Below are 22,625 nucleotides of genomic sequence, written 5' to 3' on the forward strand. Positions count from 1 at the left end.
TGTTCCAGTCTTAAGGTTTTTTTTGTTGTATTCTGTGTTTTTTGCCTGATCTTTTTCCCCTTTTTTTTGAGGGGATGTGGGGATTGATGATTGTGCTGATGGCCTTTTCTTTCCTGGTTTCGTGCTATCTGGAGAATAAGAGTTTCAGAGTAGTATACTTTGATAATGAACCTTTGAAAATAAGAAGAGAATAAATGAATTTGATGGGTATTTAGTGTTGAGCTTCTCTTCAGAAGATGGATATAGTTTCTCTGAAATTGGAAAGGAGGAACTGAAAAAATTATTACAATGAATGTGGAACTCAGCAAATTGTTGGAAATAAACATTGACAAGTCTCTGGGTTGTGAAAGACTACATCCTTAAAGCATTGGCTGGTGATGTGGTTAATACATTGGATTTAATGCTCCAGAATGTCTGGATTAGGAGGAGGTTCCAATAGTTTGGAAAAAGTCAAATTTTTTTTTATTCAAGGAGGGTTAGAGACAAGGAAGCTAAAAACTACATACCAATAAGCTAATCTCCAAGAGAGAAAGTGTTAGAAGCTGTTCTGAAAAACATTAGTGCAGGGCTCTGGGGTAAAATTAAGGTGATCGGGCATATCCAACCCAGTTTTATGAAAGTCAAATCATATTTGTCTAATTAATATTTCCTTACAATATAGGCTGAAGGCATTTCAACTCACTGAAAATCCAGAATCAACTTTATTATCACAGAAATGTCATGAAAATTATTGTTTTGTGGCAGCAGCACAGTGTAAGACGTTATGAAATGCTATAAATTGCAATAAATAAATATATACAGAGGGGAGAGTGCATGACAGAGGCATAGTGAGGTTATATTCATGGGTTCATGGACTGTTCAGAAATCTGATGACGGGAAGAAGTAGTTCTTATGCTGACTCAAAAGAGCAGTCTTATTTCCTACTCTCCCTAAATCTAGATTCTGCCACTCATCTGCACACTTAGGCAATTTACAGTTGCCAATTAACCTATCCAACTTTGGGAATGGGAGAAAATTAGAGTTCCAGGGAAAACATGTAGTCAAAAGGAGAATGCACAAATTACACACAGCATAAGAAGTTGCTGGAGTTAAGAGGCAAATGTATTCTGTTTATAAAAAGCAGGACAAAGTCCAGTAACCAGTCAGGCTTCTGTGAATCACCAGCAAAATGGAAACTGTCATTGACATGAATCAAAGCAAATGAAAGCAAGGAGGCTTGGAAGGGAGAGAAAATATGTTGAATTCAAATTTTACTTCACTTGTGCTTGGAGTAAATTTGACTGAAGTTCAGAGTGCTTGCAGTTTTACTTGAAGCTGATGCTGTACCAATTTGTAAGTACCACGTGACTTGTGGGACTTGATCTTTAGGAGAGAAATGTGTAAGTTAAGTGATATTGCATAATATTACAGAAATTCAGAAGAATGTGATTTACATGTTGGCTGTTTTTTCATTAAATTGTTCAGTTTACTCCACAGCATCATATTCTCCTATTAAATAGAATTTCTTTGAATATTTATCTAGTTCTCCTTTGAATGTGATAGTTGGATTATGTCAAAAATCAAATTTTAAAATACACTTCCAAAATATTTTTGCAGGACTTCAAGATGATGCGAGAGCAACGAAAAGCCATCGCAAAATTCAAGGAACCAGCGCATGCTTCAGCGTTTCAGCAGAAATTTCACAGGTCATTATTCATTTTTGTTGTTGGAAAGTGGAAAATTGGAAAATAACACCATAAATTATGCTTTAACAATAACATCTGTAATCCAAGTAAAACACATTTTCTTTCAACAGAAAATATAAGTTTAGGTTTAATTCTGTTGTTTATTCCTGAATTCTTAGTTCAGTCTTTGGTAAGTATTATTCTCAGAATGTTCAGAATCAAAGTACACGTGGGATCATTATCTCCATGCACAACTTGCCAACCACCAGCTGCTAAGAAACTACCATGCGGGAAGTTTCTTTTCTTTGCCTCATAATATTTACCTGAGAATTACAGTTCATACTTGGTTGATTGGCAGTTTTTTAACATGAAATGCTACTTTTCTAATGTGCTCAGAGCTGCTGTAACAACTGCATCTCTACTGCCATCACCATTTATTATTGCAGTAACTTATTCCCTCAGTTTTAGAAAAGAGATTGATATTGATTACAATTTTTCCTTTACTGTTTTATTCTATCTCCATACTACACTGTCTGTGTACTCCTTTGAAACATCCTGAGACTGAGCTGGTATATGTATGTTTAATTTGTTCTAATTTATACTTGAAAGAGTACTGCTGCCTCCATTTCACCATTAGTGGTTATCTGTATGTCACATTCCCTTGTTTTTGCTTTAGACTTGTTCTGTATAACTTGACATTTTGTTTGACCTGACATTTTGGTAATACTTAATAATGGTATTAAATATCAGAGTTTGAAAGTGGTCTGGCTTTCATTTCATAGTATGTAAAGTAGGTCAAGAAGAACTGGAAAAGTATTTAGAAGACTTGTGTTTTTTATATTAATTTTATGTACAATTGTCTTCTAATCCTGGATCTCTTGGAATTGTTTTTGCATTACATTTCCTTGCATATTTCTGCAGGCACATGATAGATCTCTCACATATCAATGTGGCACTGATGGATGAATGATTACTCTTTGAATGGAAGCATAGCTACGTACGAATGCAGAAGGTCAGATCAAGTCCAGTGAAGATGTGATATGGCAGAGCTACCATACAGCAATCAATTTCTAGCCAGTGTAAGCTGTCAAGTTGGTGAAACCAAAGGAGTTGACCCAAATCCATTGTGGGTTGAAGTATGTAATGGCACTGAAGAAGATTGTACTCTTGTTTCTCCATATTTGTTTCTTGTCAACAAATGGAACAAAATCTTGGCAAAACCACCTATGTGGATTGAAAATACCACAAAGAATGACTTATCTGTGAACAGTGACTGAAGTAGGCACTGTAGAAGTAGTTTGGCTGCTTATATAACAGAAGACTTTTATGGTGAATAACACTAGATAATGGTTGCTGCAGACTTCTTTCCTTGCAGGGTTAGATTTGTGTGAAATACATACCCCTTTTTAAACTATATTGTACCAATGTCATGTCTCACCTGTAATGCATCATTATGTCCATCTAAGTAAGAATTAGTTGGAAAGAAAGCTAAGTTGAACTGCATGCTGCTGAGTTTGAGTTGTAAATTCACATTATCCATTCTTTTAGACCACCTGATATGGGTTTAGACGTATAATGCTAAATAGAAAGTTCAAGGGAATACATTTGACGAAGGCTTGCCTGTTAGTTGTTGACTGGAGTTTTATCTTGTTTCATAGTAAATCTGCTTATTGGAAAATTTATAATTACGAATCAGAGGAGGCATACATTGTTAATGTTTTGAAAAGATAATTTGAAGAAAAATTGGTCAGATATTTAACTGACTGCCTTAAAATATTTACCTATCCTTTCTTTTCAGAAGTGAATGAAAGATCAGATGTGTAGATTTATAACCCATTAGGGCAAAATAATTTTGAAGGGTATAACCTTTGTAAAATATCCAACATACTTGATATTCAACTTTTGAAACATAGTTGTTCATTTTCTTTCGTGGTAGAAGACTGCAGAGTAGTTTACTATTACAAATACAGATCAAAGATGGATGCTTCTGGGTAGTTCATCAGGGCTGCTAGGGTAATAACAGAATGAATGTTAATACATTCCTATAGATTGATCTATAGTTGGTATTTCTCCATATTATCAACCATGAAATTAGGACAGTTTCAAGGCTTTGTTCAAGCATTTTAAATATTTTCATCCACAGTTGTACATTTAGCATAAGTGTCTCGTACCTGATGTAAAGCTTTTGTTTTGGGATTATAAACAGACCAAGTGCTTACTAAAGTAGATGCACGTTGAACTGGAGAACCGGGTTTTCATTCCACTGCACCATTCATTTATTCATACCATGATGTATCTGCTAAATTCTTATCACCTGTAGAAAGATGGTTTCACAGCCACAGACAGTGGAAGTTGGCTTGCTCAGTTTTCTTGCTTTGGATTGCTGGTGAAATTAGTCATTCACAAGCCTTCCAAAACAGATGGAATGTCACTTTTTTCAGTGACATTGAAAACTGAAGAACTTAAAGAAACTGTTATTGCATGATATCTTGAGATGGAGATAAAAATTGTTTTAGGTATTATTTTAGTATGTGCTCCAAGGTCTTCAGCAAAACATTTTTATTGGATATCTTTGAAAACAGAATTGATCTTATTCAGACAATTGAGAGTTGTTTAGGTGTTTAACTTGATACATCAAATTCTCAGTCATTCTTTGCAGAAGTAAATTTTGTGCAATCAAAACAGCATTTGTTTGGCATGGTCGACATTCAGTTTCATATTTAACTTAAGTGCAGCTGGAGAATTGTTTCTACAGATTTGATGATCAGAGAAATTTGGATGTTTAACCTGTTTTGTGATAGGACAAAGTATATATGTGTTTGTAGATCCAAGATAGTAATATAACATTTGAGAGAGCTTGCCCAGTAAAGTCCCATTTAATGAGGTTATCTAACAGTTATAAGGGAAATAAATGCAAAGAATCCAGATTTGTCAGATCTTGCTGTTTTTTGAGGTTTTATTATTAGCATGAAATAGATAGGCTTTCAGTTGCATATTTTGTTTATGCTGATATACGACTGTAAACTCTGTAGATTTATCACAGAATGTATATCATAAACCTACAAAAACAGTGCAAGGGCAAGGAGGTGAGGTTGTCAACCCAGGAATATACTGATCTTATGCAAGACTTTTTTTTTGGATTGGATGGTCAATCCTGATGTAGTGCAAAGATTGAAAGTATCATGAGGGTTTACATCTTAGTTTTTTAGACCCACCGTAAGCTTCTGTTTGAGGAAGTAGAATCTTGTTACATGCAATTTGGTGGATGCATTTAACAAAGCCTGGACAGAATGGATCTGTCTCTGCTGGTTCTTTCAATATGAGGAACTATTTGTTGTATCGTGATCAGACATAAATGGAATGAAATATATTACAGATGGTAAGGGTCTTTGGTCTTTATATTTTGCAGTTTTTTTTTGTATTGCATCATCCACAAATTGAGTTGCCATTTGGTTCTCTTAGATGTTGCACTTGCATATAACATCTTAGCTTTGGAAAACCAAATGGGTTACAACTCACCCACAAGTATAAAATATATATTGTGTGTGTAATATATATACACATCCAGTAAGTATAATTTTCGTTATTGAAGCAACTACTTTCAGTGCTATAGCTTTAGAGGAAGGAATGTATATGGCCATTTGTTAATAGAATCGGGATAGTTGTCAGAGGGGAAATAATGGGGGATAAGACATGACACATGACACAAGGACATAAGTGCAGTATAAATGTAGGTGTTTAGAGGAAGATTTGCTGCAACCATCATCAGAGTTGTTCACTGCACATTGGTGGATTTCACTTGTAGTGTAAAGATGCATTTGTATAGCAGCATGTAAGTAGAGCATAATGCTTTCAAGTCATCGTCCGTGGTGTTCCATCTACTTTTTAGACCTTTTGCATTAGCTAATACTTTCTGAAGTTGCCTGTTTTTTTCAATGTATTCTGAAGTTTATTGGATGCAATGATAATTGAACTGAACAAGACATTCTGTGTATTAATACATTTTTATAAAGATCACAGTTCTTCCATATGTACTTTCTCCTGTTTATTTGCATGATTCTTTTCACTCAGAGGTGATATTTTATAAACTCCTCGGTGTGTATGTGGAGCCAAATTTTTTTTTTGGGGTGTTGCTGTATTGTTTCTTATGTAGTAAAATGTTTCTTGAGTTTGTGGGGTTGAGTTCAAATAGTATAATTTGAATCTGACTCAATAACTTATTTGCTGGATGTTAATGGGAATCTTGTTAGCAGGAGGTAGCTTCTAAATGAGATGCCCCATACATTGACAGAAATGAAGTTGTACTTCGTGCAACTGATTCAGGGCCATGGTTTAAAGAGTTATAGAAGAAAAGTATATAATTGCCCACCTTTAAATCTCCTACATGCAGTATTCTTAAAATTAGTACCTACCTTTTACATGCAAGGAGAACTTGCATTTTACAAAGGTAGAGCAGTAATTTTTCTGGTGTGTTTCAGGAAACATTGAGTCATGTTGCCTGTTTGCTGACAGGGACTATACTTTGATGGTGCAAACCACATTGCTAATTTTAAGAAGTGGATTGCAGCCCCTGCTCGATTTGGATAACTCATTACATGATGATTCCTGAAGCATCCTAGTTGATATTTTCACTGCTGGAAATGTGAGCACACATCTGTACGAGAGTTCATGAAAAAGTTTTGAAATACTGTATGTAGAAGTTGTGGTTTAAACACTTTTTAAAAAGGCATTTTTCTACCCCACTCCCCTCAAATATAGTGTTTTAGTTGTATTGGTTCTGGTCAACATTAGATAGCTACAATTAACAGTTGTGAAAGGTACATTTTCTCTCTTAATATTTTATACATTTATTCATTTAACTGTGCATTCTGTTGACTTGCATTTAGATATGCATTATTGACATTTTGTAATATTTTGATCTGAATTAGACAAAATATTTTAATAAATCACTACCCCCATCCCAAACTCAGATGCAAATAACTTGAAAGCATTATTTCAAGTTTATTTCAAGATTATTGTTGACAATAATTGTCAATTATATTAATATTTAAATATCTTAAAAGAATGTGCAATACCCTTTATTTGTTCATTTTTAATATTGAATAGCTTAAATGTAGAATTATAAGGATAGAGATATAGTTGTGTGATTATTTAGTGTGATAGCCTGTAATGTATTTGTCTGTCAGTGACAAATGTATTAGCCTTCTGTTTGGATCGTTTAGATTTGAATATCTTGCCACAAGGTTAGAATTAATATTTAGCTGTGTGGATATTTCAAATCCAGGCCTTATTCTCTGCTAGTTTTGTAGTATTTAACCTGCTGTAGCTTTTGCATTTTAGTGTAGCATTGTTCAAGTTTATTGTCATGCTTTGCTTATTGTGTGGTGTTGCTTTGTTTGCTTTGAATTTGGCTTCACTTACTCACTCAGTGGATTACTAAGAATTTTTGAAGAATATTTGTTGTGCTTTTCCTTACACGTGTAGAGAAGTTCAATTAATTTATATTTATATATAAGGTAGAATAATCAAGAATTCATCAATCATGGCACAAAAGTTCAATGTTTATTGAGCTGTTTTACTACCTTGTTGTTCAAGCTGTATTTAACGTTATTCAACGAGTTAGATACTGTGGTTTTCCCCAACTTTACACCTATACCTTCAGTGCATTAGAAATAACCATCATTTTCCCTGCAACCATTCGTGATCGCTTATTGACATTGTTTTCTGTCCATTATTTATAACTGGCATCGTTAAATCAGTTGAATATTATTATTCTTTTACTTTTTCTTTTTATATAAAGTCAGAGTTCAAAATAGCTGCATTTATGCAGTATTAATTGTAAGGACTAAGTGCTGAAACATGTTCTTTCCCAATATTTCAAGAAAGTTTTTTAAGAAACAGAACAATATGGGTTTGCATAAAAATACTTTACTTTTTTTTATTTTAAATTGGTTACTGGAATAATAGGATATCCATGGGTATTCAGCTGTTCAGCATTGCCACAATTTTATGTGGTTAGAATCTTATGAATCCAAAGGATTTCATGTAAGATTTGTTTTGTAACTTCTGACTAGGTTGGTATTGGTAATTGAGACCATTACATGCAAATGTTAAATGAACAAGCTGATTCACGTTGAATCTAAGTTGTAGCTTTTATTAGAGCTCTTTATAGAACACAGTTGGGAAGGATCAGTATCTGAATGTTGTAACATCAACTTTTCCACTGTTTCATCCCTACATCTCTTGGCCCAGGCTGTCCACAAAAGAATGAATTGTGAACAACACTCTGTATTTAAACTTAAACTACAATTTGCCCCTGCTAAACAGCTGTATATTGACTGTTTGTGTTCATTTCTGCTTTAGACTATATATAAATGTAACTAATGCTGCAGTTTTGAGTATAAAAGTATTCAGCATGGTAAGATGCTGAAAAGTAAATTTCCTTAATACTTGAGGATAATTGTATTTACAAAGAAATATTTTGTTGCATTGGGTACATGTTTCTTTTCAAATGTGCAAAAATGATGCAAAAAAGATTGTAATATTGTATTTTGAATGTGTTTCCTTTCTGGCATTCTAGCATTTAGATCCTATTTTTATTAATATCCAATTTATGAAAAAGTACTCAAAAATTCATAGCCTGAGAAAGTATATTTTAATCTGCTGCTTTGCACATTCCGCTTGCATCTTAGTAAGAGCCATGTTATTTTCCTTTCCAACCATACATTATTTGATGTCTTTGGTTAAAGTAATTTGATGAACAGGGCCACACATTACCTTATAGCCATTATGAACTGTCGGTCACCTTAATGATGTCTTGAACAAGTCAGTAACTAGACAGAGTTGACCTTAACATTTATGTAATCGTTTTATTTGTTATTCACCAAGCATGCTGTATTAGAAAGTAAAACTCATCAGTGTTGAAGTAACAGTGACTTCTCACCATCCTTGAAATGCTAAGAGCCACCTATTATTTATGCAGTTTCCCCTCATTCACTTTGTTTTTCTTCCCTGCTGAATGTCTTGCATAATACTTAAGAGCTTTTATCTTAAACCATAAGGTGTCCCCAGTGTGTTTTTTTTCCAAGCCTGGGCTGAGGGTTGGCAGGGAAACGGATTCTGCCTGCACCGGTCTGTGTTTCAATGACTGACACATTAAATATTATTCACAGATGTGTTTTTTTTGTAGGGAACTGAGAAGTAGCAGTTGGTGTCAGGGATGAAGCTTCTAACAGATTTATGTCCTTACAGATGCAGTGTTCTGATCCAGTATATTTGGTTGGATCCCTTTTTTCCTCCTAAAATAACTTCTGTTTAATCCACAGAGAATTCCATGCTTTATTTCAAAACTTTTTTTAAAGAAACTTATGCGGCTATCTCTATGGCACCTTGTATTTTAGAATAGTATTTTCTGGAAATCCTGTCATGGTTATTTTCCATACCTAGTTAGTACTGTATATTGTGGTATGTGCCTTTTCTAGTTTACAGTGTAGATATTCACATGACTGTAAACTTTAAAGTTAAGTGATTGCCACAATTGCATGATGTCATTAAGCAATGTTTCTTTTTGGAGATTGTAATTTTTTTTAACATATGGCAAATTGACATGCATAGGTAATCTTATTTTCATGGTGTAAAGTTTTAGTCTGAGGGGTTTGATAGAAATTTATCTTTTATTAAATTTTGAAATGTTTTGCATGAATGCCATAAAGTAAATGATAGCTCAAGAGCTTGGGCACCATTTAAATATCTTTGATTTTTGTTTTCTGTTGGTGATGGAGGTTCATTCTATGATTCAGGATTTGCCAATACCTGTACTTTTGACAGATATACTTATTTGCTAATTAGTTTTTCTTGCAGGTGGTGTGTGGAGGAGATAACCTCGCACTTTGCAAGCTTGTTAAATGTATGTTGAAATTATCCTAATGTATGACACTAACATGCTGTTTTTCTTACAGTTTAAGCCCACAGGAGGAATGTAGAGGGATTGCCTTTCACTTGAATTGGCCACTATTCTGTGGTAGAAACGATTATATGGTTAGCAGTTCGGCACCTGAAAACTGTACTTGGTTAACTTAAAAGGGTTGTTGTATTCAAAGTTGTCACTGAAGTTGATCCTTCCTAACCTGAATTTACAGTTGAGGTTTAAATAGATGCTCTTTGGGAGTTACAGTAGCTTTAACATTACAATGGAGTACTCATTCTCAGGGTTTCTAAATACTGTTGGAGGATTTGGAATTGCTTCATGTTCCAAATATTACTTTGTAACAGTTTATTAAATGCATTAATCTGTCCAAATAGCTTATGTGTGAATCTTTATTTTTATTTATGGTGTGCATAAGATTTTTATTTGTAATATTGACCGTTTTAAAATAAAGAATCTTAATATAAAAATTCTTTGTATTGAACTGTGAGGAAAATGAATGATAATAAAATGTTCCAAAATGAACTTGGCATACTTTGTCTTATTTCGAGATGAGTCACAGGCTTGCATAAAAATAATTAACAATTTATCATTTGTAATATGCTGACTTCATGGCATTATATTATTCATAATTGGCATGTTTAATGACTCAGTTTATTTCCTAACACTGCATGTTATTAACACCAGTGATAAATAGTAGGTCCAGTTGACCAAAATATTAAAAAGTGAAAAAAGGTTGTTCAATTAAATGTCATTGTCAAGTGGATTTCCTGAGTACTTTGGTTTCCTTCCACATCTCAAAGAGATGGGTTGGTAGGTCACTATAAATTACTCTGAATGTATAGTTTTTGGAAGAATGTGGGGTCAGTAAGTAGGAAGGTGAAGAAGATGAAAAGTGGAATTAATGTATGATAAATCTAAATGGATGGTTGATGACTGACACAGTCTTGGTGGTTTGAAGTACATGTTTCAATGCTGTGCAAGTCAGAACTAGTGCGAAGTACTGACTTTCCCTTGTCAGTACTTTCAGGTCCTTCACTTGTCAGTACAGTCCAGGTCCTTGTGAATCTTTGAACCACTACCAACCCACTCCATCCTTAAATAAGTCAAAAGTGTCCAACACTGTCCTGCACCTGTAGTTGCATCAGTGCTCTGAATATAAGCTGAAGTATAACAGTCTCAACAATGCACCATCACTATTACTGAATAAATACTACAGAAGAACATTACTTTTCATTTTGAATAACATGGTGTAATCAATGGTTAGCTGTATGGAATTGGTAAGTAGATATGCCTAATTCTTTGAAGTAACAAGTTAGATCATATAGTTGTACAGCACAGATATAGACTCCCCATCTACAGTAATCCTGTTTGCTCACATTGGAACTGTATCCTATTCCGTGCCTATTTAAGTGCCTGAGTGTCTCTTAAATATAGTGACTGTCTTTGAAGCCATCACTATTACTGCTAGTTCCAGATATCTCCAACCATGTAAAAGCAAAAAAAATTCCCCTCAAACTCCTTTCTCTCATCTCAAACCTGTGCCCACCTCTGATACCATAACTATGGAAAATGGCTAACTATCTACTCCATCTATGCCATTTATCTACTTCACCCCACTCAGCCTCATTTTCTCCAAGTATATCCTATCCAATCTCTCGTGATAACTGCTATCCGGACAACATACTGGTGGATCACCTCTGCACTCTCCAGGGCAACCACATCCATCCTATGATGAGGTGACCAGCATGGTACAGTTCTTTCAATGTAGTCTTACCAACTTAGCAGCACATTTCAAAATAACCTTCCAATTCTTATACTAATCACTCTTGAGCTATGAAGGCAAGCATGCCACATGCCATCTTTACCAACTTAAAAGTGGTATTACTTTCAGGGAACTTTGGACTTGCTCCAAGATTTATTTATTCATTAACCTTGCCTGGTGCTCTATCATTTATTGTGTATGTCCTACCCCCATGTAACATCCCAAAATGCATCAGCTCACAGTTGTCAGAATTAAGTTCTATCTGACAATGCCCAACTTCCCATCTGATCTGCAGTACATCCTCCTAGTCTTAAATGATCTCCCTCTCTGTCTGCATCACCACCAATTACCATGTCATTACAAACTTGCTAATCATGCCTCCTGTATCTACATCATATGTATATCCCAATGGTCCCAGCACCAATCACTGGTTGCAGATTTCCGATCAGAAATGCACCCATCCACCACCACAATGCACGAGCCAAATTAGGATCCTATTAGCCAGCTCACATGAATCCCAAGACCGGGACTTCGTCAAAAATCTTAATAGAATCTGCTGCCTTGCTAACTTAGTGGCAAGTTCCCCAGAAAAACTCAAATCGGTGAGATAGGGCTTCTCCCCAAAGCCAAGCTGACTCTCCCCGATTAGTTTCTGCCTTTCCAAATATACTTTACAATTTTCTCCAATAATTTTCCTACCATTGACACAAATGTTAAGTTTCCTTAACCAATAAAAAGAAGTCCAAATTACAGTGTAATACTAGATTTCCTATTAGGGAATGAGACACAATAGGTGACAAGTTTATGTCGAGGAACATTTTGATCATAATGCCATTAGTTTCAAGGTAATTATAGAAAATGATGGATCTGGTTGTGCTGAAATTCTAAATTGGAAAAAGGCCAATTTTGATGGTATCAGAGAGGATATGGCAAGCATGGATTGGGACAGGCTGTTTTCTAGCAAATGTGCGTGGGAGGACTTTAAAAGTGAAATTTTGAGAATACAAAACTTGTATGTGCCTGTCAGAATAAAAAGCAAAGATATGAGATTTAGGGAACCTTGGTTTTCAAGAGATATTGAGGCACTGGTTTAGAAAACAAATGAGGTGCATAGTAGGTATAGGTTGGTAGGAACAAATGTGCTTATGTAGCATAAGAAATGCAAGAGAACACTTGAAAGAAATCAGGAGGGCTGAAAGAAGGCATTAGGTTGCCCTAGCAGCCAAGGTGAAGGAGAATCCTAATGGATTCTGCAGATATGTTAAGAGCAAAAGGATTGCAAGGGACAAAATTCATCCTCTGGAATATCAGATTGGTAATCTCTGTGGAGTCAAAAGAGCAGGGAGAAATCTTAAATAATTATTTTACTCAGGAGATGCACACAAAGGCCTTAGAAGAAAGGTTAAAATGGCATCAATTTCATGGACCCTGTACAGATTACAGATGTGTTTGCTACCCTGAGTCAAATTAGGGTGGATAAATCCACAGGGCTGACAAGATGTTTCCTTAAGCCTTTGACGAGATCCATGGGGGAGGTTGGTAAAGAATGTTCAGTCGCTCAGCATTAAAGATGAGGTAGTAAGTTGAATTAGATGTTGGTTTTGTGGAAGAAGCTAGAGTGTGGTAAGATGGTTGCCTCTCTGACTGGAGGACCCTGATTAATGGAGTGCTGCCAGGAGCAGTGCTAGGTCCATTGTTGTTTGTTATCTATATCAGTGATATGGATGATATTGTGGTTATCTGGATCAGCAACATTTTGGTAACACCAAGATTGGGGTTGTAGTGGACAGTGAGGAAGTCTTTAAGAGCTTGCAGCGGGATCTGGACCAGGTGGAAAAATGGGCTGAAAAATGGCAGGTGGGATTTGTTGCAGACAAGTACAAGATGTTGCACTTCAGTTGGAAAAAACAGGGCAGTGAGTGGTAGGACACTGAAGAGTGGTAGAACAAAGGGATCTGGTTATACAGCTCCATAATTCATTGAAAGTGGTGTCACACTAGATAGAGTTGTAAATAAAGCTTTTAGCACATTGGTCTTCATAAATCAAAGCACTGAGTACAGGAGATGGGATGTTACGTTTAAGTTGTGTAAGACATTGGTGAGGCCTAAATTTGAGTAATTTGTGCAGTTTTTGGTCACTTGCCTACTGGAAAGATTATCAGTAAAATTGAAAGAGCACAGAGGAAAATATACAACAATATTTTCAGGACTTGAGGATCTGAGTTATTGAGAAAGCTTGAACAAGTTAGGATGCTATTCTCTAGAATATAGGAGAATGATGGGAGGATTTGATAGAGGTGGACAAAATTATGAGGGATATAGATGGGGTAAATGCAACCAGGCTTTTTGTACTGAGGTTGGGTGAAATTAGAACTAGAGGTCATTGGTTAAGGGTGAAAAGTGAAATGTTTCTAAGTGCAACATGAAGGGAAACTTGTTCTCTAAGAGGGTAGTGAATGTGCAGCAAGCTGCCAGTGCAAGTGGTGAATGCAAGTTTGATATCAACATTCAACAGAAGTTTGGATGGGAGGGGTATGGAGGGCTATAGTCCAGGTACAGGTCGATGGGACCAGGCAGCATGATAATAGACGAGCTGAAGAATCTGTTTCTGTGCTGTAGTGCTCTATGACTCTATGCTTCACTTTCCTCCCAAAGTTGCACGAGTAGGTAGGTTTATTGGCTACTGTATATTGCCTCTAGTGCAAAAAAGCACTGAGTACAGGAGATGGGAAATTATGTTTAAGTTGTATAAGATATTGGTGAGGCAGCATAGATTTGGTGGGTTGAAATGGCTTCATTTTATGTTGTATGAGATTGCAGAGAAATTAGCCAGTTGGGTCTGAGCCTGGGTCAATGGCAGGAATTAGAATGCATTGGTTGGTGTGTCATCATTGGAAGAGTTTCCAGTGCAGTTGCAAGAGCTCATCTTACTTGGTGAATACATTTGCTGTATGTACCAATGACTGAATCTTGAATAAGTAGGATTAAGCAGTGATACAAAATGGAGTGTGAAGATGAAAAACGTAGATAATTTATGAGAAGACAAGTTGAAGATAGAGGCAATGCTAGCTTAGAACACTTAGATCACACAAAGTACAGTATGCAATTCCACCATGATGTGCTTGCAATGCTACTGTGATACCTAAACTCTCACTTTCTCACTGAACAGTAAGAATGATATCTCCTGAGCCACAACAGAATATCTGGAAAAGGGCACTGAAATATCAGACAGAAAGGTTGTTAAGGGAGCTTAACACTTTGATTGGAAGGGAGAGCGATTTTAGCACAAATAGTGTTTAAGTGAATTGCTTAAGACAGGATTTTAAGCATTGTAAGTATTGAGTATCAGGCAGAAAATTACTTGGTATCTCTGCATGACATTTTATTCAAATCTGTTTTTCCCCCTACAATGCATCAATTTTCCTTTTAATTATTTCTGCCAAACACGAGGAAATCTGCAGATGCTGGAAATTCAAGTAACACACATGAAATGCTGGTGGAACGCAACAGGTCAGGCAGCATCTATAGGGAGAAGCACTGCTGACGTTTCAGGCTGAGACCCTTTGTCCTGACGTAAAACATAAAATGGCTTATTGAGTCTTGTTTTACAATTCCATCATGGCTGATTTATTATCCGTCTTAACCCCAGTCTCCTGCATTTTGCCCATTACCTTTGACACCCTTACTAATAAAGAACCTAGCAAGCTCCGCTTTAAATATACCCAATGACTTGGCCTCCACAATCATCTGTGGCAATGAGTTACCACACTCTGGCTAAAGAAATTCTGCTTCATTTCTGTTCTAAATGGATGTACCCTATTCTGAAGCTGTGCCCTCTGGTCTTAGATTCCACCCCCACACCCCCACCCCCAATGGGAAAGATCCTCTCCTCATCCACTCTATCTAGCCCTTTCAATATTTGATAGGTTTCAAAGAGATCCCCTCATTCAAGGTACATTTATTATCTAAGTACATAAGTGTCACCATATACAATCCTGAGATATATTTTCTTGTGTGTAATCACATTAAATATAAGAAACAAAAGAGTCAATGAAAGACTGTACCCAAAAGAATAAACAACAGCCAATGTGAAAAAAAAGAATTCTGCTAAACTCCAGTAAGCTCCTCAATTGTTAGACTTTTCATTCTTGGAATCACTCTTATGAACCTCCTCTGGATACTTTCCAATACCAGCAAATGATCTTTTAGATAAGGAATCTAGAACAGCTCACATTATTCCAAATGTGATCTGACCAATGCCTTCTGATGCCCCAGCATCATATCCTTACTTTTATATTCTAGTCCTCTGATTTTTAAGAAATTTTCTCCCCATTTAGAAAATAGTCTATGCTTTTATACCTTCCACCAAAGTGCATGACCATACAGTTCCCTACACAATATTCCATATGCCACTTCTTTGCCCATTCTTCTAATCAATCTAAATTCTTCTGCAGACCCCCTGCTTCCTCAACACTATGTGCCCCTCTACCTATCTTCATATCATCTGCAAACTTGACAAAAAACCATCAATTCTGTCATCCAAGTCATAGACAAGTAATCGGAAAAGTAACAGTGCCAAATCTGACCACCGTGGAATGCCACTAATCACTAGCAGACTATCATAAAAGACCCCTTTTATTCCCACGCTCTACCTCCTGCCAGTCAACCAATCTTCTGTCTACGCTAGTAGCTTTCCTTAATACTCTTAGCTTGTTAAGCATCCTCTTGCTAAGCCATCTTTGTCAGAGGCTTCTGAAAATCCAAGTAAACAACATTTACTGACTCCCCTTTGTAAATCGTGCTTGTTATTTCCTCAAAGAGATCCAGCAGATTTGTCAGACAAGATTTCCCCTTAAGGAAACCATGATGAATTTGACATATGTTTCCAAGTACAGTATCCCAAAACCAAAACATCATTCATGATGATGAACTTCAACATCTTCCCAATCTCTGAAGTCAGGCTAACTGGCCTATAATTTCCTTTCTGCTGTCTCCCTCCCTTTTTAAAGGGTGGAGTGACATTTGCAGTTTTCCAGTCTTCTAGAACCATTCTAGTGATTCTTGAAAGATTACTACTAATGCCTCCACAATCTTTTCATCTGCCTCTTTCAGGACTCTGGTGTGTACACCACCTGGTCAGGGTGACTTATCTATCTTCAGACCTTTCAGTTTCCCAAGTATATTCTCCTTAGTAATAACCACTACACTCACTTCTGCCCCCTGACACTCTCAAATTTTTGGCATACTGGTAAGCGTCTTCCACAGTGAAGGCTGACACAAAATACTTATTCAGTTCATCTGCCATTTCTTTGTCCCCATTACTAACTCTCCAACATTATTTTTCAGTGGTCCAATATCCACTCTCACATCTCTTTTACTCTTTATATATCTGAAAAACAAATTGGGATCGACATTTATATTATTGGCTAACTTACCTCCATGTTTAATCTTTTCTCTCCTTATGGCTTTTTAGTGCCTTCTGCTGTTTTTTCAAAGCTTTCCAATTCTCTGACTCCCCACTAATTTTTGATATATTATATGCACTCTCTTTTTATTTTATGCTGTCTTTGACTTCCCTTGTCAGCCATGGTTGCCTCATCCTCCCTTTAGAATACTTCTTCATCTTTAGAGTGTATCTATACTGAGCCTTCTGAATTGCCTCTGGAAATTCCAGCCATTGCAGTTCTGCCTCATCTCTGCTAGTGTCTCCTTCCAATCAACTTTTGTCAGCTCCTCTCTCATGCATCTATAATTCCCTTTACACCAATGTAATACATCTGACTTTATCATCTCCCTCGCAAATTGCAGGGTGAATTATATCATATTATCATCATTGTTCACCTAAGGGTTCCTTTACCTTAAACTCTCTAATCTGGTTCATTGTCCAACGCCCAATCCAGAATTACCTTTCCCCAAGTGGCCTCAACTACTCTAAGAAGCCATCTCTTGGGATCCAGCACCAACTTGAATTTCCCAATCTACCTGCGTATTGAAATCCCCCATGACGATCATAACATTACCCTTTTTACATGCCTTTTCTATCTCCCATTATTTGTATCCTGCATCCTTGCTACTGTTGTAACTTTCATCAGGGTCTGTATATAACTTCCATCAGGGTCTTTTACCCTTGCAATTTCTTAACTCTACCCACAAGGATTCTACATCTTGGTTTTGGCCCAGATGTCGACTGTACTCTTATTCCATACATGCTGCCTGGCCTGTTGAATTCCTCCAGCATGTTGTGTGTATTCTTCTGATCTTATGTCATCTTTTTTCTAAGGCTTTAAATTCATTCTTTACTAATATTTCTTTACCTCACACCTTCTACATACCTGTCCATTCTTTTGATTCAATGTACAGTATATCCTTGGATATTAAGCTCCCAACTAGGATCTTCTTTCAGCCATGACTCAGTGATAGCTGCAACGTCATAACTGATACAGTATGCTGTGTGCATTTAAATGTAACATCTTCAGTATTCATGTATATTCATATTCATGACCATTTTCAATTTTGCCTTCTAGTTACACTTCAATTCATAGCACTGACTGCAATTTTACCTTATCATCTGCCTGTTCTTCCTCGCAACCTCACTACACACTGCATCTACTTGTATACCAACTACCCCTTCCTCAGCTCTATCACTCCAGTTCTCATCCCCTTCCAGGTTTGTTTAGATCCCCCCCCCCCAATAGGTCCAGCAAATCTACCTACAAGGATATTGGTCCCCCTTGGATTCAGGAGTAACCTTTTTGTACAAGTCATACCTTCCCCAGAAAAGATCCCAATGATCCAGGAATCCGAAACCCTGACCCCTGAACCAATTCCTCAGCTGTGCATTCATCTGCCAAGTCAGCCTATCCTTACCCTCACTGGCACATGGAACATGCAGCATCCCAAGATTACTACCCTAGAGGGCCTGCTTTTCAGCATTTTACCTAACTCCCTGTATTTTCTTTTCAGGACACCTCCCTTTTCCTATCCATGCCATTAGTACAAATGTGTACCATGAATTCTCACTGCTGAACCTCCCTCCTTTAGAATGCTGTGGAGCCAATCTGAGACATCCCTTGACTCTGGCACCTGGGAGGCAATATACAATCCGGGTATCTCTTTCACATCCACAGTATCTTTTGACTGCTCCTCTAAGTATGCAATCTCCTATCACTATTCCACTCCTCTCTCCCCCTTCATTTCAAAGCCACAGAAGTAGAATCAATGTCAGAGATTCAATCGCTGTGGCTCCCCCCTGGTAGGTTGTTGCCCCTAATTGTATCCAAAGGGGTAAACTTATTATCGAAGGATACAACCACAGGGTACTCTGCACTGGTAGCCTATTCCCTTTCCCTCTTCTGACAATCACCCTGGTAACTGCTGCCTGCAACTCAGGGGGTGAATATTTCCCTGCAGTTTTTATCTAGCATCTCCCAATTCTCCCATGCGAGCTGAAATTCATCCAGCTGCAGCTCCAGGTCTTTAACATAGTGTCAAAGGAGCTGCTGCTCAGTACACTCCGGGAGAGTGGGTTTCCCAGAGTACCTACATCTCACACAAAAACATACCAAACTCTAGACCCATTGTCACTGCACTAGCGATTTACTAATAGACAAAGGAAGGGAAAATAACTTACTCAAAACTTATATAGAGCCTGTACCTGTTCTTGCTAAAGTCTGTTGACCCAAAGCCTGACCACTCTAATACTTCTCACTCACACTAGAATAAAAAATTATTATAAGGTACAAAATTGAGCTGTTTTACTATTACCAATATTTCACGAAACGTTCAAGGTAAATTTATTATCAAAATGTATACACCCAGTGGCCACTTTATTAGGTTCAATTGTACATCTGCTTGTTAATGTAAATACCTGATTAGCCAATCATGTGCCAGCAACTCAATGCATAAAAACACGTAGATATCATCAAAAGGTTCTGTTGCTGTTCAGAACAAGCACCAGAATGGGGAAGAAAAGTAATCTAAGTAACTTTGATCATGAAATGTTTGCTGGTGCCAGACAGGGTGCTTTGGGTATCTCAGAAACTGCTGGTCTCGGGATTTTCACACACTACAGTTTCTAGGGCTTACAAAGAATGTTATGAAAAACAAACAAAAAAGACACCCAGTGATTGGCAGTTCTGTGGGTGAAAACACCTTGTTAATGAGAGAGGTCAGAGGAGAATGGCCAGACTGGTCCAAGCTGACAGGAAGGTGACAGGAATTCAAATGACCATGCATTGCAACAGAGGTGCGCAGAATACTACTTCTGAATGGAAAACATGAAAACATGACTTGAAGGGGATGAGTTACAGCAGCGGAAGACCACAAACATACATTCAATGTTAACATATTCTACTTTGAGATTCATTTTTTGCAGGCATTCACAGTGGAACAAAGAAATACAATAGAATCCATGAAGAACTACACACAACTGTGGGGCAACTAATGCACAAAAGAAGATAACCCATGTAAATAAAAAAATAAACAAACAAACAAACAAACATTGAAAGAAAGAAATAAAATAAAACTGAGAATACAAATTGTAGTGTCCTTGAAAGTAGGTCCATAGGTTGTGGAATCAGTTCAGAGCTGAGGTGAGTGAAGGTTGTGATTATCCACATTTAAACTGCTTACTTTCTGAAATACGGATGTTGAAGATGTTATTGCAGTATTGATACTTCGGCTTAATACTCAGCAGCAAGATTTACAGGAAATTAATGTGAAAATCCATCAAAGTTGTTAAACCTACTGGCGATACCAAGGGAGCAATACGACTGGAAACAAATGGCAGATTGGCATGTTGTGTTCAGCAGGTTGTGGAGATTCCTAGCTCTGGACACTTTGCCAATTTTCGCATTATGATTATTCCTTTAATTCTGTTAATCCCTTTCAATGCATCATTACAATCTTAATGGCCACATTCCAGGACTGACCATTTAACATCTAGATTATACTGCAAGGTGGAGTGTCGTTTGGTCCTCAGGGTGTTCTTGCATTGGCAATGCTTTGTTTTTCCACAGCCCAGCTCCCAGTCAACTTCAAAACACCAAGTCAATCACAATATATGAACTGGAGTCATGCTGTATTGCTGGCCCACTGCCAAAATCTTCTTTGGCAGAACTCCCTATGGACAAACCTAAAGCATTGTTTTAGTCAAAAACAGAAGCAGTAATGGAATTCATGTAGCACTGGTCCTGATGTCTATGGTCTTGAAGACCTGTGTGTAAGAGAGAGAGAGAGAGATAGAGAGAATTATATTGAACACTGGTGGCTTCTCACTCTTTCATAACCACATCCATAATCTCTCTCGACTCGTACTGTTTATACTGAGACCAGATTGATCTCAGATTCCATTAAAAGGACTGGGGTTATTTGGACCCTCTCCAACTCACTCTCCTTGATTCAATTCATATAAACTTAGTGGGCAGTCTATTTTCAAGATTCAAGATTGCTTACTGTCACTTGGTACACAAGTGCAAAGAAAAACAAAATAGTTGTTACTCCAGAACCAATGCAGCATAAAAAATACAATAAGCACAGAGGACACAATAAAAATAAATACATAAGGTTAGCTTATATCCATAGATCGATTGTATGTCCATGAAGTGACACTTGGTACAGAAGTATTTGTACATAAGGTGACTGACAGGAAATGATAAAGTAGTGGTGGGGTGGGTTGGTGGGTGAAGGTGTCGATCAGTCTGATGGCTTGGGTGAAGTAATTGGTTTTGAGTCTGGTGGTCCTGGCTGAGTAGCCGCTTCCCTGATGCGAGTGGGACAAACAGTCCATAAACAGAGCAGGTGGGACCCTTTATGTTGTTGCTGGCCTTTACTCAGCAGCTGTCTGTACATACAAGTCCTTGATGGTGTGTGAGCTGCTGCTGTTGTGTCGGGCAGTTTTAACTACAATCTAAATGTGTGCGGTATCTTGACAACTGACTGTTAACATGTCTTGTTTCTCCACTTGCTTCACTGTGGAGGGTTGACTTTGTAATTATTTTTCAAAAATCCTTGGTTAACATGCAGTGCAATCTTGCTGCACAGATTTTAAACATCCTCAGTTGCATTTTCAACATATAATTTGTTCAGTTCAGATAGGTCCCCTCAAATGGAGGGCAGCCCCTGCACTTTCTATCCAATTCACAACAGCTTTCTCTTGTTAAATAAATAGATGTCTTACAGACAATTCAACTAAAGCTACAGGGAGCTTTTGATCTGGTAAACATGCTCTGCTGTTTCAGACATGCTCAGCTGAAGATCTTAGGAATTGCCCTGAGTGATACAAGCCGGTCATGTGATCATCCATTGATGGCAACAAGCTGTTTAGAGATCAGATGGAAAGATTTTTTTTTGCCTAACAGGCCATCAAGGTTATTGCAAGCTTCAATCCTGAGCACACATCTGCAGGGAGTGCAGGCACAGTGTAAACCACAGAAAAGAAAGCTGGTGGTTCTAACAGTACATTTTCAGCAGCACTGTCGAGCAGACATGCCTCTGAGGTAGTTTTAAGGAGCCTCAATAAACTTTGTTGCTCCTCCCTTCAGTGAGGTGGACTGGCCCTGTGCTGGGAGTTACTGGCCTTCCAGCTGTCAATCCAATGCTACCTCTTGATCTCCAAGATTCAAGGCTGATTAATTTTTGGAGCAGATTCTTAAACACTGAAGGAGCATGCATCATCTGCCCCAAGGGCTCTTTCCTGATATTGGAACGTAGAATATTATAGCACAGTACAACTCCCTTCGGCCCGCGATGTTGTGCTGACTCTGAGATCAATCAAATGCTTCCCTCCACTATAGCCTTCCATTTTTCAATCATTCATATTCCTATCTCGGGATTTCTTAAATGTCCTAATCTATCTGCCTCTACCAGCAGCCCTGGCAGGGTGTTCCATGGATCCACCACTCTTACACAGAAGTTAACTCTGATAGGCCCAATTCAAGGGTCAATTCCACCCTTGAAAAACGTCTCTGGCTATTCACTCAATCAATGCTTCTTATCAACTCGTACATCTCTATCAAGTTGCCTCATATACGCTTTCATTCCAAAGAGAACAGCCCTAGCTCGCTCACGTGGCCCTTGGCCTGGAACGTCGACTGTTTATTCTTTTCCATAGATGCTGCCTGGTCTGCTGAGTTGCTCCAGTATTTTGTGTGTGTTGCTTGGAATTCCAGCATCTGCAGGTTTTCTCTTGTTCTTGTCTCTCTGTTTAGCCTGGGGCAAACTATTAGCCCTCGGTACCAAAACCATTGTCCCAACATGTTGTGATCTCAATTCT

General features: G+C 37.5%; 1 protein-coding gene across 2 annotated transcripts in view; it reads left to right on the forward strand.

Annotated features, from left to right (window-relative positions):
• Positions 1 to 8,433, forward strand: part of rbm33a (RNA binding motif protein 33a) — a 171,698-nt gene extending 163,265 nt beyond the window's left edge. For both annotated transcript variants that reach the window (XM_059971859.1, XM_059971860.1), the window contains 2 exons: positions 1,597 to 1,685; positions 2,586 to 8,433. In XM_059971859.1, the coding sequence (XP_059827842.1) occupies positions 1,597 to 1,685; positions 2,586 to 2,634 (138 nt within the window). In that variant the 3' untranslated portion in view covers positions 2,635 to 8,433. The remainder of the gene's footprint in view (positions 1 to 1,596; positions 1,686 to 2,585) is intronic.
• The last annotated feature ends 14,192 nt before the right edge of the window (positions 8,434 to 22,625 follow it).

The sequence above is a fragment of the Hypanus sabinus genome, chromosome 6 (assembly GCF_030144855.1).
Source record: "Hypanus sabinus isolate sHypSab1 chromosome 6, sHypSab1.hap1, whole genome shotgun sequence".
In the NCBI taxonomy this organism is placed as follows: Eukaryota; Metazoa; Chordata; class Chondrichthyes; order Myliobatiformes; family Dasyatidae; genus Hypanus; species Hypanus sabinus.